At 40.8% G+C, this 14,960-nt stretch overlaps 1 protein-coding gene across 7 annotated transcripts in view; it reads right to left on the bottom strand.

The window, feature by feature from the left end:
• PARN (poly(A)-specific ribonuclease) overlaps positions 1 to 14,960 on the bottom strand; it is a 148,640-nt gene that overhangs the window by 114,097 nt on the left and 19,583 nt on the right. For all 7 annotated transcript variants that reach the window (XM_014554529.2, XM_032460999.1, XM_032460996.1 and 4 more), the window contains 7 exons: positions 13,816 to 13,858; positions 12,579 to 12,659; positions 9,482 to 9,538; positions 5,676 to 5,753; positions 1,952 to 1,995; positions 802 to 844; positions 16 to 91 (listed from right to left, as the gene is read on the bottom strand). In XM_014554529.2, coding sequence (XP_014410015.1) covers positions 16 to 91; positions 802 to 844; positions 1,952 to 1,995; positions 5,676 to 5,753; positions 9,482 to 9,538; positions 12,579 to 12,659; positions 13,816 to 13,858 — 422 coding nt within the window. The remainder of the gene's footprint in view (positions 1 to 15; positions 92 to 801; positions 845 to 1,951; positions 1,996 to 5,675; positions 5,754 to 9,481; positions 9,539 to 12,578; positions 12,660 to 13,815; positions 13,859 to 14,960) is intronic.

Raw genomic sequence — 14,960 nt, 5'->3', positions numbered from 1 at the left:
ATTGTATATTCTTACCAACTTTAGGAGAGCTGAAAGGTGTCTCTTTTAACCGTTTTTCCAATTCCGCAAGGGATGTGTTGTTAATGATATCCTGAAAACCGGAAGCAGTGAATTATAAGCCTTCATCATCTCAGTGTAACACGTACTAAAGACAGTCACTCAATGCCAGGACAAACAAACAAAAAAAAGCACCTAATACTGCCCCCTTGTGTTCTTTAAAAAAAAAAAACAGAGGGGTGGTTTATTCAATGTGAAAGAGAAACAGTAAGTTTAATTTCCACCATATGGAAAGTATAGCCATATGAAAGGTTTTTACAGGTGTGTTAAGTATCTACAGACCTTTGGCCATAAAGCTGCACTGTTCTGGCATTCATTTCACTCAGTTATATAAGTCACTTCAGAAAGTAGCAAATGATTATACTTTTATCTGAATTCTCTTGATTATAAAATATATCCAAAACATACAAGATAAAAATAAATGGAGAAATATGTGTATGTAACCTATTCAAAAATACATTATATAATTTAATATTAAAAATGTACATTCAGAAAGAATAAAGGAGGAAAAAAAAAACATTACACAACAACCCAAAGACAACTGTTCACATTTTGATACATTAACTTTTAGTCTTTCTCCAATTTCTCTTTCCCTTTTTTGTTCTTTTCTTTCTTTCCCTCCCTCTCTCTCTCCTGGATGTATTTTTAAATGACATTTAAATAGACAGAATTCCAAAGCTCTTGTAGCAATTCAGAAAATTTCAAACTATAGTTTATCAGCAATAGTTCAAGTTTTAAAAATACCTTAAAAGGTTGTGTGCTGGCCATCAATTTAGTATCCAAGAGTCTAAAAACAAAAGAATTTTTAATAAAGTAAACAAAACATGTAGCAATGTTCAAAATGTATTTTACTCAAATGAATAGCTTATTGTCTTAAAAGTGGACAGGGGAATTAATAAGCACATTAGCCAGTCTGACCTCTTCTATGTTACACTGAGGACTCAGTCCCCTCAACGGGCACCTCACTAAGGGGCTGTGGGAAAGTCCATACCCAGAGCACAAGTTCTAGATTTACTTGCACCCTGAGAGGGCAAGTCAAATATCCGAGTATGTTTTTACACAGTTCAAACACTGCCACAGGTCTCACATTCCCGAGCCGTGACCACCTCCTACTGCTACCCGGATCTGTATGACATAAGTTCTTGGAGGGTCAAAATCTGCATTTGGTAGTTTCACGCCGTTGTGTTTTCTTACTATTCTGTTTCAGAGATTGGAATACTACAAGAAAAAGAGAGAGGCACTGATTATGCAAACTTCGTGCCTTCTCACAAAATGTGAGCACTTTAGTGAACTGGACAGAAATAGCCCGGCTGAAAGAGCGACTGCTGCACGGGTCCTAGAGCTCTGACCCTTGCTCTGTGGGCTGCAAGTGGCTGACATGCGACACAACGCTGACCGTGAAAACACTAACGGGTAAAGGCACTGACTTAAAGTTAAGGGAAAAAATCCTCTAGTCTTGACTTGACTACAGAACACTCTCCACTGGTTATAATCAACTATATCCAACTATACATTCAACTGTGTCCAACATTCAACGGAATTCCCTCGACTGGACATGTCAGTGTGACAAGGTTCACCTGACACACAGGAAACGTAAGCGCCAACTCGAGAAGACCTTACCAGTTCCTCAGACAGCGGGACGTGGGATGAGGGAAGAAGAGTTGCTATTTTCACAGTCAGTTCAAATTTTGATTTTTAACTTTTAACAACAAAACCAATCATCAATGGTAAAAGCAAACCATCACAAAGCCGGAACTATTACACCATTTCCTAGCTTATGCAAACTGGACTGTAATCACGATCTAATGGTTTTAGTAAGTTACTGTGTACCTATGTGTGTTAGATGCCATGATGACTGTTTTAAATGAAAGACAAATCCTCAAAGAAAGCTTACCTGGGGAAAACACATGCTGTCATCTCCTTAAACTCATTTAAGTCCTAAGAAACAAGAGAATGCCCTGTTATGATTTTATCAACACACTCAATGTTTAAAACATAAATATTTCAAGTTCCACAGCTCTCTTCTCAAACACAGATACCTTACACAAGCCCTTTAAGCTAAACTATCAGGCCCATTTCTTGTTAATAATTACTTTTTTAGAATACTGGGAATCATATGACCTGATATTAAATTTCTGCATAACCAAAACAGACAAATCTGAGCGTGTTATGGCTGAAACAGGAGGGGACAAAGGTTTCCACTGTATGGAGAAAGCTGTCAACAACAGCCGCATCACACAACTCACCACAGTAGGGGGACTAGTAGAGCTATTCAAATAAAATGGTTCGTGCAGTAAGTGGACACCCTGTAAACCAGGTTATACTTTTAATGGAACATCTTTCAAACATTGCTTAAAATGGGCACTGAAACACACAGTTTCCAATACACATGACTCTCTCTTTAACGACTCGGAAAACTGCTAAAGTGGTACCAATAGCAAGTGCCTGAATTAGACAATTCATTTCCCAAGTTTATTTGATCAGGAAGTCTAGCGCTGAAATGAGACTGCGCTCCTTTTAAATTAACTCATTTACATGCGTAATTGCCACAGTGCACTGCGCAGTCATACTCCTGACCCCTGCGTAACTACACTTCTCTGTGGCGTTATTCATGCTTCATAGGAAACTGCCATTTCTGATTAGCTTTTCAAACCTGTAAATACAGACTGTATTTAGCTAGCCCGAAATATTTACCAGCTTTCCAACGGCTATCATTAGATTAATGAACAATACAGGAACAAGTGGTTTCCATGCTAAATCAAACAAAAACGCGATGAAGACTCCGTAATCCCTCAATACCATTACAAAGCCTCACAAGCAAGGAAAATTAAGAGTTATGGCAACTTCCAGGGCCAGCAGATAGCAGAGTTCCAGACCAATGCCTTCTAAAAGGTCATGCTGAAGTACCAAGGAGACTTTTAAGAAGAGACTCACCCCTAAAAGCCTGCTCCAAAATATGGATTCTTGAGTATAATTTTATATGCAACATTTGATACCAGTGTATGAAAACGTTCTACCATTTTAAATAGGTGTTCTCCTTTATTCTCATCACTTCTTCTAAAGGGAGATGGAAGAAAACCATTTTCTCCCTCTGACAATGACATAACACAGAGAAGCTAAATGACTCACTCAGGCTGCCTTTGTAAGAAAGCAAGGGATAAAATCACTTATCCTAACCTACCTTCTACCTTGCAGCATATCATATGCTCTTTCTAATAGGATTTGATTCAAAACTAGTTACGTTCAAGGCAACATTTATTAAATGCTTACATACAAAGCACACAGACAATAAAAGGTTATACTCCTTGTCGAAGGAGCTAATCACCTAGAAGGAAAAGCAGAGTAAGCTGTAGAGATAAAATTTATGCAACAAAAGGGGTACGCAGTTCTGGCGGAATTCAGAGGAAGGAAAGATGGCCTCCTGGGCAAGGGAGTGGGCAGCGAAAGCTTCCCGGAAGAGGTGTAAGCGGGACCTTGGTAAGACAGGTAAAGCCATATACAGCAAGCACTGAGAAAAACTAGAGAAAATTCATGTTGGAGGAAATTATATACCAAAACCACAGACGTGTGGAAACACAAAACGCTTCCCAGGGGAAAAATGAGCCAGTCTGGCTGGGAATAAGAACAGTAACAAACGACAAGACTCGTCAAACCAGCACAAACCAAGACAAGAAGGCTGGGTCAGATCACAGGAAGCTTCATGTGCCAGGCTAAGAAGAATCGACTGTATAGAAAAACAAAGAATGTGGGATTAATTCAGAATTTTGAGCACGACCCGTGATGTGAACAGAGCCATACATCAGGAGATTATAAAACTGGCACAGTCGGAAGATACTCATTTGTCAAATCAATATTTAATGTCTCCTATGTGCCCAGCTCTGTTTGGTGTTCAGAACACGTATAAACATGATATTAAATACACTTTCCTCCTTCTTTATTGATAACTTCACTGCTTTAAAGGTCAAAAAGTCGAGATAGAGGCTGCCACTATTCGGCCAATAAGGAGTGGTTGATCTGAAATTAACATTTGGTCTTTAGATTTATACAATGCAAGTTCACACCCATCATGTTTGTTTTGAGACTCACAACTATGATGCCTCTGAGTCCCAGATGGTGACAGAGGGACAACCTTAAGGTTGCACAAATAGGACAAGGGAAGAGACAGACCCACTGTATTCAGAACTGGGCTGCGTTGGACTTTTCCAAAGAAAATCAAGATGGTGACGCAACAGTGTCCTGTAAGAAACGCGAAGTAACTGAGGTTTTGCAGATGTATAAATGACACTGAATCCTAGATACCATTGAGTCCCGAAGTCATAAGAGATGAATCTGGTGGCCGTTTAAAGCGAGGGTTGGCAAACTCTGGCCTGTAGGCCAAACCTGGTCCACCATCTATTTTTTTAAATAAAGTTTTAGTGGAACAAAGCCACACTGCATTCTAGGGCAGTTTTCAAGCTGCAATGGCAGTGTTGAGAGTCCTGACAGAGACTGTCCAGCCTGGAAAGCCCCAAATATTTCACTACCTGGCCCTTTATGAAAAAAAAAAGTTTGCTCACCTCTGGTTTAAAAGATGGGCTGAAGGTGAGACAGGGAATCCTGCCTGGAGTTCGCTAAACTCAGGATGAGAAATAAGGCTCCTTGCTACTTGAAATGAAAAGAATCCAGATGTGAGAGACAGCCTGGAGACAAAATCTCCAGGATTTTGCAACTGGCCAGACTGGGGGACAGACAGAGAGTCAAAACTGATGTTAAAAATAGTATTGGTGACTGGACATTATTTATAGCAAAGGAATTGGGAGAAAGAACTGGTTTGGAGACCAAAGGAAAGAAAGGTGGTGTAAGCTACACATCTCATTGGTGACATGTGAATTTTAAACACCACTCAGTCTGAAGGCTATCCAGGTAGAGACGTATAGTGTCCAGTGTGAAGTGTGTACCTGGATCTGAGGAGAGATCCCAGCTGGAGATAAAGATGTCGGTGTCTTCAGCTGAAGTCCTGAAGATGGGTGAGATCACTAAAGGACAGAAAACATGGAGAGAAAATAAAGGAGAAGGGAGGACAGAGTAATGAGGGGCAGATGAAATGAGGCCACATGCAGTCAGGGAGCAGAAGAGGAAGAGACGGCAGAGAAGCCCCTTTCCCAAAGCTTGTGCTTTGGTGCACTGAGATGGCTTGGCTCCAAGAGTAAAAACAACACCAGAGTCAACAGAGACCTTGGTCAGGAAGCAGCCTCACAAGAGGTAACCAAGAATTCTGCTGACCTGATACGGACCAGATGACCTCCAGCACTTCCCACCTTCAACAGCCCTGCAATGTCTAATGTCAGCAATGTTAAACTATGAGACCACACCTATGGCCCAGGAACGCCTGCCGGCACTGAGTGAGCAAACCGCTGGCATCAAGGGGAAATCAACGTTTAACCTTACTCGGGTAATGGCAGATGACCGAAGATCCCTTAAAATGGCCTAGGGACACCTCTTTAAAAATGTACAACCAAGTGCAGGAGACTGTCTCTCTGGGAACATGCTGCAGACAAGGAAACAGCACCCCAGCAGAGAACAATCTCTCAGTTAGAAAGAGTCAGAAATTTTACAACACAGGCTGACAAGTCACTTACCGCAGGCAGAGGGCAGTAGAACTGATGAATGGTGTGCATGACATCCAAAAGCATGTTGTGCCCAATGACAAGTTTTCCCTAAAGAGAGTCACAGTTAGGAAAAGACTTCTTGGTACAAAATTACATTGGGGTATGGTTCACTTCCATGAGGATTCTGTACTAAACTTACTTTTCACTATTAAAAAATATATAAAGATATGCAAATAAAGAAATTTGGGCTGGCTTCATCCCTCTTCCGGTGTTAAACCCAGAATGCAAAGTAAAAGCTCCAAATGATTTCATTTGATTGATTTTTATTCCTCTTGCCACCCTCAAGAATCAGAAATAGTAAAATTTTCATTGACGAGCTCAGAAAAGTAACCGAAAATGCTAAGTACCTTGAACTGTTGAATAATTTGTGAACAAACTCCAAATATCTATTTTAGGAGTGCATTCTTTAAAACACTCATTTATTTTTAAAAGATAACATTCATAACAATACTAAGAGGTGAAAATAACTAATTTCTAATTATATTAAACAGAAAGAATTTTCGTTTCCTTCATCATGTATGTCAAAATTCATGGGGCATGTCCTTAAATACCTTTTCCAATGAAATTCACTGCTTTTCAACCAGCTAGGTACAATATATGTGCAATAAGTTAGTCAATTTTGGTAAAAAATTAAACTACCAAAATGGAACATCAGCTTTGGCCTTAACTAGCCAGGTGACACCATTTTTAACATAAAGCATTTGGTCATGACAGTGGAGGTTTATACTATGTCCCAGTGGACCTTCAGAATAACACTCCTTGACTTATAGGGCTAAACATAACTTTTTGAAATAAATAATTCTACACAATATCTCCCAAATCCAATAGAGAGACCAGCCGTCCTTGTGGTTCAGTGTTTGGGTACATCTTGAATATCTACACGATGCTGAAACACCAAGTACTGACTGAAACCATACAGCAGGTGTGGAAGGAACCCAAAAAGGAATACAAACCCTACAAGACGACCCCAACTGTGTTATAAATGAATCTCTTAACCACACGGAAGGAGGCTGGGAAGAAACAGGACTCATTATGAAAACAGTAAATAATAAGAATTGTATTTCCCAATGTTGGAGGAAAAAAAGTTACAAATAAGAAAAGAGAGTGGGCTGAAAAACTCTGTGGGACTGGACTGGAATCTGAGGTATATCAGTATAAAGGCACATTGTTTTATATACACGTATGTCAGACACAGAAGTATCAATATGCAAGGTTGCACACATGTAACATTCTTAACTCTGCCCAGCAAGGGGAACTGGAAGCAGTTAATGGCACAGCAGTGGCCCAGCACCCGATCTTGATTTTTAAACACCATTCTCCAAGAAAAGGGACCAGGACTCCTTGGAGAAGTCGCTGATTCCAGAGCTGAGGCAGGGAAAACATAAGATCAGTCTGGAACATCTTGTGATGTGAGAAAGGAAGGAGGTGCTCAGAAAAGGATGGGGCTGGTTCCCAGGACCCAGGAGCCAACCTGAAGAAGCTCCAATGGTCAAGGTGGTACAATCTGAGCAACAAATAAACGATGAAAATACTAGATCAAGATCTAGAGAATAAAATAAACTTCCCTGAGTCCAAAATAAATAAACAAACAAACAGGGGAGCAGGGACAGCTCTTCCTGATAGAATTCCAAGAAAAAATGGAGAAACGAAGAGGGAGACCCATCCCTAGAACTCCACAGTGATCATGGCTGCAGGCAAGATGCACCAATAGATAGGCACTAGGTGAGCAGGCAAAAGTTGGGAGAAAAAAACAGGATTATCATCACCTCAAAGTGTGTTCCCCAAAATATTTATTAATCACAAAGGGGGGAACAGTAACTTTACAGTGCACAAATCCAGCAGACACGCCTTGACCAAGCAATCAGGGTCAACACCACGAACCGCCCTTTCTGCAGCCTTCCTGCCCAAAAGGCGTATCCTCGATCCAATCACAAGAAGAGGTCAGGCAAACCCAAACTGAGAGACATGTGACAGAGTCATAATCAGTGCTCTTTCAAAAAGATCAGGGTTATAAAAGACGAAGAAAGTTACAGACTGTGTAAGACTAAGGAGAAATAACAAGTGAGTGCAATGTGGGATCCTAGACGGAACCAGGAACAGAAAAGGGACTTAGAGGGAAAATGGGTGAAATTCACAAGACTGTACCAATGTTAACTTCCTGGTTCTGACAATCGTATGATTATGTAGATATTAAAATTAGGGTAGCTGGGTGAGGCATACATGGAAATTTTGTACCAGTTTTGCAACTTTTCCGTGGGTGAAAAATTAACACAAAGTTTTTTAAAACTAGGGAAAACAGATCTACTACACTAAGAATGACGGACAAGAATTTAGTCCGATATGAAGAGTGTTTACTGTTCACTGGCTTTATAGAGCTTACTATGGTAGTATTTTTAAGGCATGTGACTTTAAAACTGTAAATGTCTGGATCACTAATAAACAGGGCTTTTCTCACAGCACGCTTTGTGATGTGAACTACCAATGGTCAGCAACATACTGTGAATTACTCTGCAGAAGAAAGACAACAGAGAGGAAAAACAAACAGAGGCACAGCAAGCTAAGGTATTTGAATTTGTACAAGGCAACAAATGTCCCAGTCTTGGAAAAGCCACCTAACTATCATGGTGGCCAAAGAGAGCTCAAAGCCAGCTGACATCCCCCACCTCGGTATTTAAGGGACAGTCTCAGTCAGATCAACCACCAGCTGAAGCCTGACGGCTAACCGTGAACACTGTGAGCAAACGTGATTAGAAGCTCCTCTCCGATTTCAGGGATATCTGGTATCTTGGCCACTTCTGGAGAGATTCACACTTTTGTTTTCCTCCAGGCTCATCCAACTTTCTATTTGTTCCAATGGCCTCACTCACTTTAGGGAAAGAGATCCCAGGGAGCCAGCCCTCCTCCTTCACAGGAGCTCTCTAACTTCCGCTTCACCCCAGCTGAGGCGCCTCCCCTCAGGTGCTCCTGTTTGACAAGTCTGCACCTAGTGGAGAGACAACCACGAACTCCCAGAGCATGGCCTTAAAGCTTCCCTGGTGCCAAGCTCAGCATCTAAGAGACACGATGACTCCTTCTCCCTAGACCAACGACTCAAAGAAAAGAAAGTCTCAGACTCCAGGCAAGTTAGCATCCAAGCAAGCTGTCTGACTTGGATGTGTCATTCACAAAACAACCAGCAGCAAGACCCAGTTTATCTGTGCAAGAGGTGAATGCCTCTTTTCCGAAAGGACTTACAAAACAAAGAAAAATGTCTGTCATGTCTGTCACAAAACCCTCCAGCACATTTACACAAATGCTTTGACACATTTTAAAAATGTATCTATCAAATGTTATTAAGGCTATGAGATATACAGTTCACTTATGCAGAAGAACTCAACACAAATTTTTTTAATCCTCTAGATTCTCCTAATTAAGGAATAAAACACCTCAAACACTGGATTGTTTCTCCTCATCTTCTCTAGTTTGTTATTCTACTTATTGGTTTTGACAGTAATGAACACCAGTTTCATGGAGCCACATAAAGCCATCAAGCTATAATCCTCCTCTGCATTTTGCAAGAAATGCTTTTTGAAAAAATGGTTTGGATATAATTCAGCAAATATGATGTTACACTTAGTGCATTATAACAACCATCTGTCTTTATGAGGTTCTAGCTTCTCCCTCCAGACCAGGTAAACATTCCAAATGTGACCAGATAGTTAATTTGCAACGATAACTAAGGATTTCACCTTAAATATCATATTCAGGAAGTTAGTTAAAAAGTCTGGTACACTTACCGAATTAGCAATGGCATGGATGACTCTAGAAAATCCCACAGCATCATTCAGTTCTTCCTAATTTAAAAACAAAACAAAACAAAACCCTATTGACATGCACATATTCTTTATTTGAGCAGGTTAAAATCAAGACACACACAAAAAAGCACTGACATTTTGTATCGCTTTAGTTTTCTGTGCCAAACAACTGTATCTGAAATGATCTACCCACATATCTCTCTTCTGTTTTAGAAAGTGGAATGAGCAAGTGGCCAGTTATCCATCAGTTAGAAAATAACAGTGCTAGCATTTACCTATCACTTCCCATCATCGGTTGAAACTGCTAAGTCTATCAAGCTGCCTTAAACAAACTTTTAAAAGCTGCCACCTGCTGGTCAAATTCAATACTGCATTAAATGCCGAGGAGACCCATCCAGTTGGCTGGCAAATGGAGCATTCTCTGATTTTTTTTTTAGCTGGTCAAATGCAATTTTATAAAATTTTATAGCACAGCACTGAGACTCATTCTCATTCCATTTCTTCTCTCCTGTTTTCTTCCCAATAGTGCTTAAATAGGCTCAATTTCTCTCCTATCTTGAAACCCCTTCCTTAACTCTTAAGCTCCACACAGCCACTATCCTCTTGTCTCTTCACAGCTAAATTACGTAAAGACCACTCCACTCATGAGATCCAGTTTAACTCCCAGGTACCTGCTAGCCCTCTGCAATCCACCTTCCCCCGCACTGAAACTGCTCACCTCTTTAAACTACTCTCAGTCTAACAAGTGTTGGCAGGGATGTGGAGAAATTGGAACACTTGTGAGGGTGCAGTCACTGTGGAAAACAGTGTGGCAGTCCTTCAAAAAACTAAAAATGGAATTACCATCTGACCCAGCAATTCCAATCCTGGGCACAGACCTCAAAGAACTGAAAGCAAGGACTCAGAGAGATACTTGCACACCCATGTTCAGAGTAGCATTAGTCACAAAAACCAAAAGGCAGAAGTAAAAAAAAAAAAAAAAGGCAGAAGTAACATAAGTGCCCATCAACAGATAAATGGATAAACAAAATGTGGTATATGGGATATTATTCAGCCTTAAAAAGAAAGGAAATCTGACATGCTACAATACAGATGAACCTAAAAGACATTATGAAGAGTGAACTAAGCCAGTAACAAAATGACAAACACCATATGACTCTACTGATACGAGGCACCTGGAGCAGTCAAGATTCAGAGACAGAAAGCAGAATGGTGGTCGCCAGGGGCTGGCGCTGGGGGAACGGGGAGTTACTGTCTAATGGGTACAGAGTTTCCATTCTGCAGGATGAAAAGAGCTCTGGAGATGGCGGTGATGACTGTACAATGTGAATGTATTTAACAGTACAGAACCGTAGACTTAAAAATGGCTAAAATGGTAAAAGTTTATGCTACATATTTTACTGCAATTAAATTTTTTTTAAAATTTTAAATAATATTTTAAAAAGAAAGAAAAGAAGAAAAAAACCTACTCCCAAGGCTAAACCCAACGGCCACATCTCAGTCCTTATCCTACTTCTCTGGAGCATCAGACACGATCAACATCCCCTGCTTCGAACACTCTTCCCTCGGCTGCTGGGTCAACAATAATCTCCTGACACATTTTTCTACTTCTGTGTATCACTTAGACGCCGGCAGTCTTCAGGATCCAACCCTGGGCCCTCTTCCTGTTTCTCACACTAGAGGTGTTCTCATTCAGTCCCAGTCTCTCTGCCAACGACAACCAAGTCCAACCCTCACCCCTCCTCTGCGCTCCAGCGCGACAATCTGCCAACAGGACACCAGTCCTCGGATGTCCCAAACACCTCCAGAACCTCATAAGGTCAAAAGTAAAATATAAGCACTGCAGGTAGACAGCTCTGCTGTGGTGCTGTGGTGCCCTGGTGACCTCGCACATTTGCAAATAGGCTTGAGACATAACTAACCTGCATCTCGGTGGAACACCCAGGAGAGGATGGGAGGCAGAGGCTTGTAAGGAGCTGCTATGAGGCCATCTCCCACCTGCCTCCCTCTCTCTCCTCGGAGGTGAGACAGTTTCTCACCGCCTCCCACGTTCTGATGAGGCACAGGGCTTTCGGCCACACTACCTTTTCAAAATCGTGCTACAGAGTATAAAAGCACTGAGCTTAGAGTCAGCCCCTCAGTAATGGGGTACCCACAACTCACACTGCAGTCACCTGGCCCTTTTTGTTTCACTGTTGCCTTTTTAGGACAAGGACTACACACAGCTGGCACCTCTGGCTGACCTGCCTTCTCTACCTAAGTAATAAACTGTCTAAATCTGACAGTGGCCTATGGTGTCTTTCCTGGCTGAATGAGTCTGATTTGGTCCTGCTTTATGTGTGCTGAGCATCCCCCAATCCTCACCCACACCCACTCCTATCCCCTCCATGGGTATCCCCCTACCAGTGCCACTCTAGCCCCACGTGAGTGGACTGACATCAGTCTACCCAGCTGTTCCAATTTCTGGCTTGAACATCCTCCTTTTTCTCCCTTCCTTTCACCACCCACATCCAATCACAAACTCCTCTGATTCTACCTTCCTAAGTATTTCCATAAATTGCTACTAGCAATCCTGTTCCAGGGCAGCGCCATCTCTCAGCAGGTTACTCGGCAGCTTAACCAGTCTCCACGCCTCCAGTCTGACTCACTCAAATCCATTCTCCAGGTAGCAGCCAGGGTGATGTCCCAACAATGCAAGCATGACCACGTCATCCTCATCTGTCGAATCCTATCTTTTATAAACTTTGTTTTAGGAAAACTAGCAACTGCGCCTGAAGTTAGACACAGTGATGTCAGTTAATGGGCAGGGAAGCTCAGTGACACACAATCTGAATGGTAATCACTCATACCTTCCCCAAGGCTGCTTCACATGAATGAAGACTGGTCAACCATGATGTCAGCCTCACTTTGTTGGCTACATCTGAACACTCAACCCTTAAGTTCCCCTCATTCTCTTCTAGGTTTTGCTACCAATTCAAATCTTCTATGGTAGAAGAGTATCCATTACACCGAATCCAACAGAGGACCTACAACTCTGTTGCCAATTCTCACCCAGAGGAAATGAATGTAACTCCCTCACCTGTTCCTTGGCCTGTTTCTGTTGCTCTCTTCTCTTGCGTTCCTCTTCATCTACTTTGCTGATAACGATATAGCGCTCTTTCTAGAAGACATAAAGCAGATACACAATTTTCTGGAAGCTTCTGCCCTCCCCTCTTCAACAATGCAGATTCTGCTACCATTAGAAGTTACGATTTTTGTCACTGCACAGTCTTTCATGGGCTAAACACACTGAAAGCATTTTCAAATGACACCAGGAGTTGAGTTCATGCTTTACACACCAAAATTCCACCTCTGTGTTTCCAAGACATTTTTCCCGTGGCTTATTTATTAATTCGCTCAACAGATGTCAGTGAAAAGTATCAACAGACTGTGAGAAGACACACCATAATGAACACTAAGATGCTGCATTTGAACTAAATTCCTAAATGGCTGGTTTTATAATACAATTTCTATATACCCTGTAACAATACTGAATCACTGTTGTACACCTGAAACTAAAATAATACTGTAAATCAACTATACCTCAATAAAAAAGTTTCTATATCGTATTTCATTAACTAAGAAAAAAAATCCCGGATTTTCCGATAACTTGTCAGATAACTAGCACCTTCTTTCTCATATATTGCATTTTGTATCAAACACACCACAAAACCTCTTATGTCAAAGTTTGAGATTTATCTTCTGGCAAGATTTTTTAATTTACCTAATCTCTTATTTAATTAGACATCTGACTTAAGAATAAGAATTAAATTCTAAAATTCTGCAAAAGGAATCCACCATCAGCCCACCAGTACCCACAACAGTTTCATACGTGCACCCTGGGAGTACATGATGAGAGCTATGCTTATGCCCCAGATTCTAAAATTTAATTTTACCGGCCCACATAATAGGAAGTGATTATTACATGCATACCATTGCAGCTTCCTGTGATAATAAGAACACGTACTAACATTTGCGTACTTTCAAGTGTACAGAGGATGTTCACTTCTGTTTATCTACTTGATCACTACTTTTTAAAAAGCTGTTGAGATAGTACAGGTCATCAGCACCACGCTCAGGCCCAACATACAAATGAGGAAAACGAGGCTTGAAGGGTGAAACGACTTGCCCAGAGCCACCCAGCTCATATGAAGCAGAGCCAGGAAGTAAGCCCTGATTTCCAACCTATCAATTTTATCAACTGCATTTCACATTTGCATATCGTTGCATGGGGTGTAATGTGTTTAACGCTGGCCTTGGACAATTCTTGGGGTTACCTTTTCAGTTTCTAAAGTCTCAACATGAATGCCTTTGGGATACCTAAAAAGAAAGGAAAAAAATCATGACATCAGTAGATGAGACAATGACAGCTAAAACCCTGAGTGTTTTAAAAGCAATGATACAGCTATAACTTAATTACATAAGTTTTATTAAATAGGAAGTAAGTATTACTCCAAGGAAGACTTTAGAGTAAACTATTCCATAATATTTCAGGTGCTAAATGTTTCCTTACCTCTGCTCTTAAAACACAGGAGTGTATTTGATTTCAAATTAATTTTTTTTACAACTTAGGCATTTTCTGAAATGTCATGCAGCCCATAATACAGTCAGCTCATTACCACAGAGTCAAGTCTTGCTTCTAAATATAACAATGCTTACTTCCTAAGTGAAATCTTGAAAGTCTTTTTAGAAGGTATGGGGCATACACAGGGGAGGTCTGAGAAGAATATCTCTGTTGTAATCTGCATAGTAGTTGGCATCTGCCAAGGAGAGGAGTCTGGAACCCGGATGGAGTACGTTGTAAGGATAACATGAGAGGAAAGGAGCCTGGTCAAACGACAATGGCCCTTTTCCTATTTTGATCAAAGTAAATTCCCAGTGTACATGCCCCTGGCAGATTCTAACGAAAGAAAAAGAACCTCAAACAGAGTCAGATGCAAACATCCATCTGCCCAATCCTCATATTCAATTTGAGGGTTAGAGAGCCACTTGAAAATGCAATGCCACCAATGGAAACACCTTTGGAAAATTTACATACAAAATTTTGGATACTGTTTCAGGGGACTCACAGACCTCCTGAAACCCTCCTGTGATCTAACCTAGATAAAGAATTCACCTTAGTACTTCCCAGATCTTAAAACCAAGTCTTTATCGTATACCTTCAAAGAACAAAAACACTACACATCCAAAAGTTAACAGATAGGCCAAAGTGATAGTTAAAAGAAAAATTTAAAGGCTTTATAGTATCTACTAAGAAGTAATAACAAAGGAAATCAGTGAAGTAGGTATCCAACTTAAGAAATTAGGAGGAAATAATAAAATAAAGCACTGCCCAAGAACACGGTATGGTCAAATCACCAAGAACTGCAGAATGTCAAAAAATGAAATAAGAGAAAAAAAAATTACATTTAGTTTTTAAATC

The sequence above is a fragment of the Camelus ferus genome, chromosome 18 (assembly GCF_009834535.1).
Source record: "Camelus ferus isolate YT-003-E chromosome 18, BCGSAC_Cfer_1.0, whole genome shotgun sequence".
NCBI classification, from domain to species: domain Eukaryota; kingdom Metazoa; phylum Chordata; class Mammalia; order Artiodactyla; family Camelidae; genus Camelus; species Camelus ferus.
Note: the sequence above shows the minus strand (reverse complement) of the source record. Positions and strands in the feature narration are given on the sequence as shown.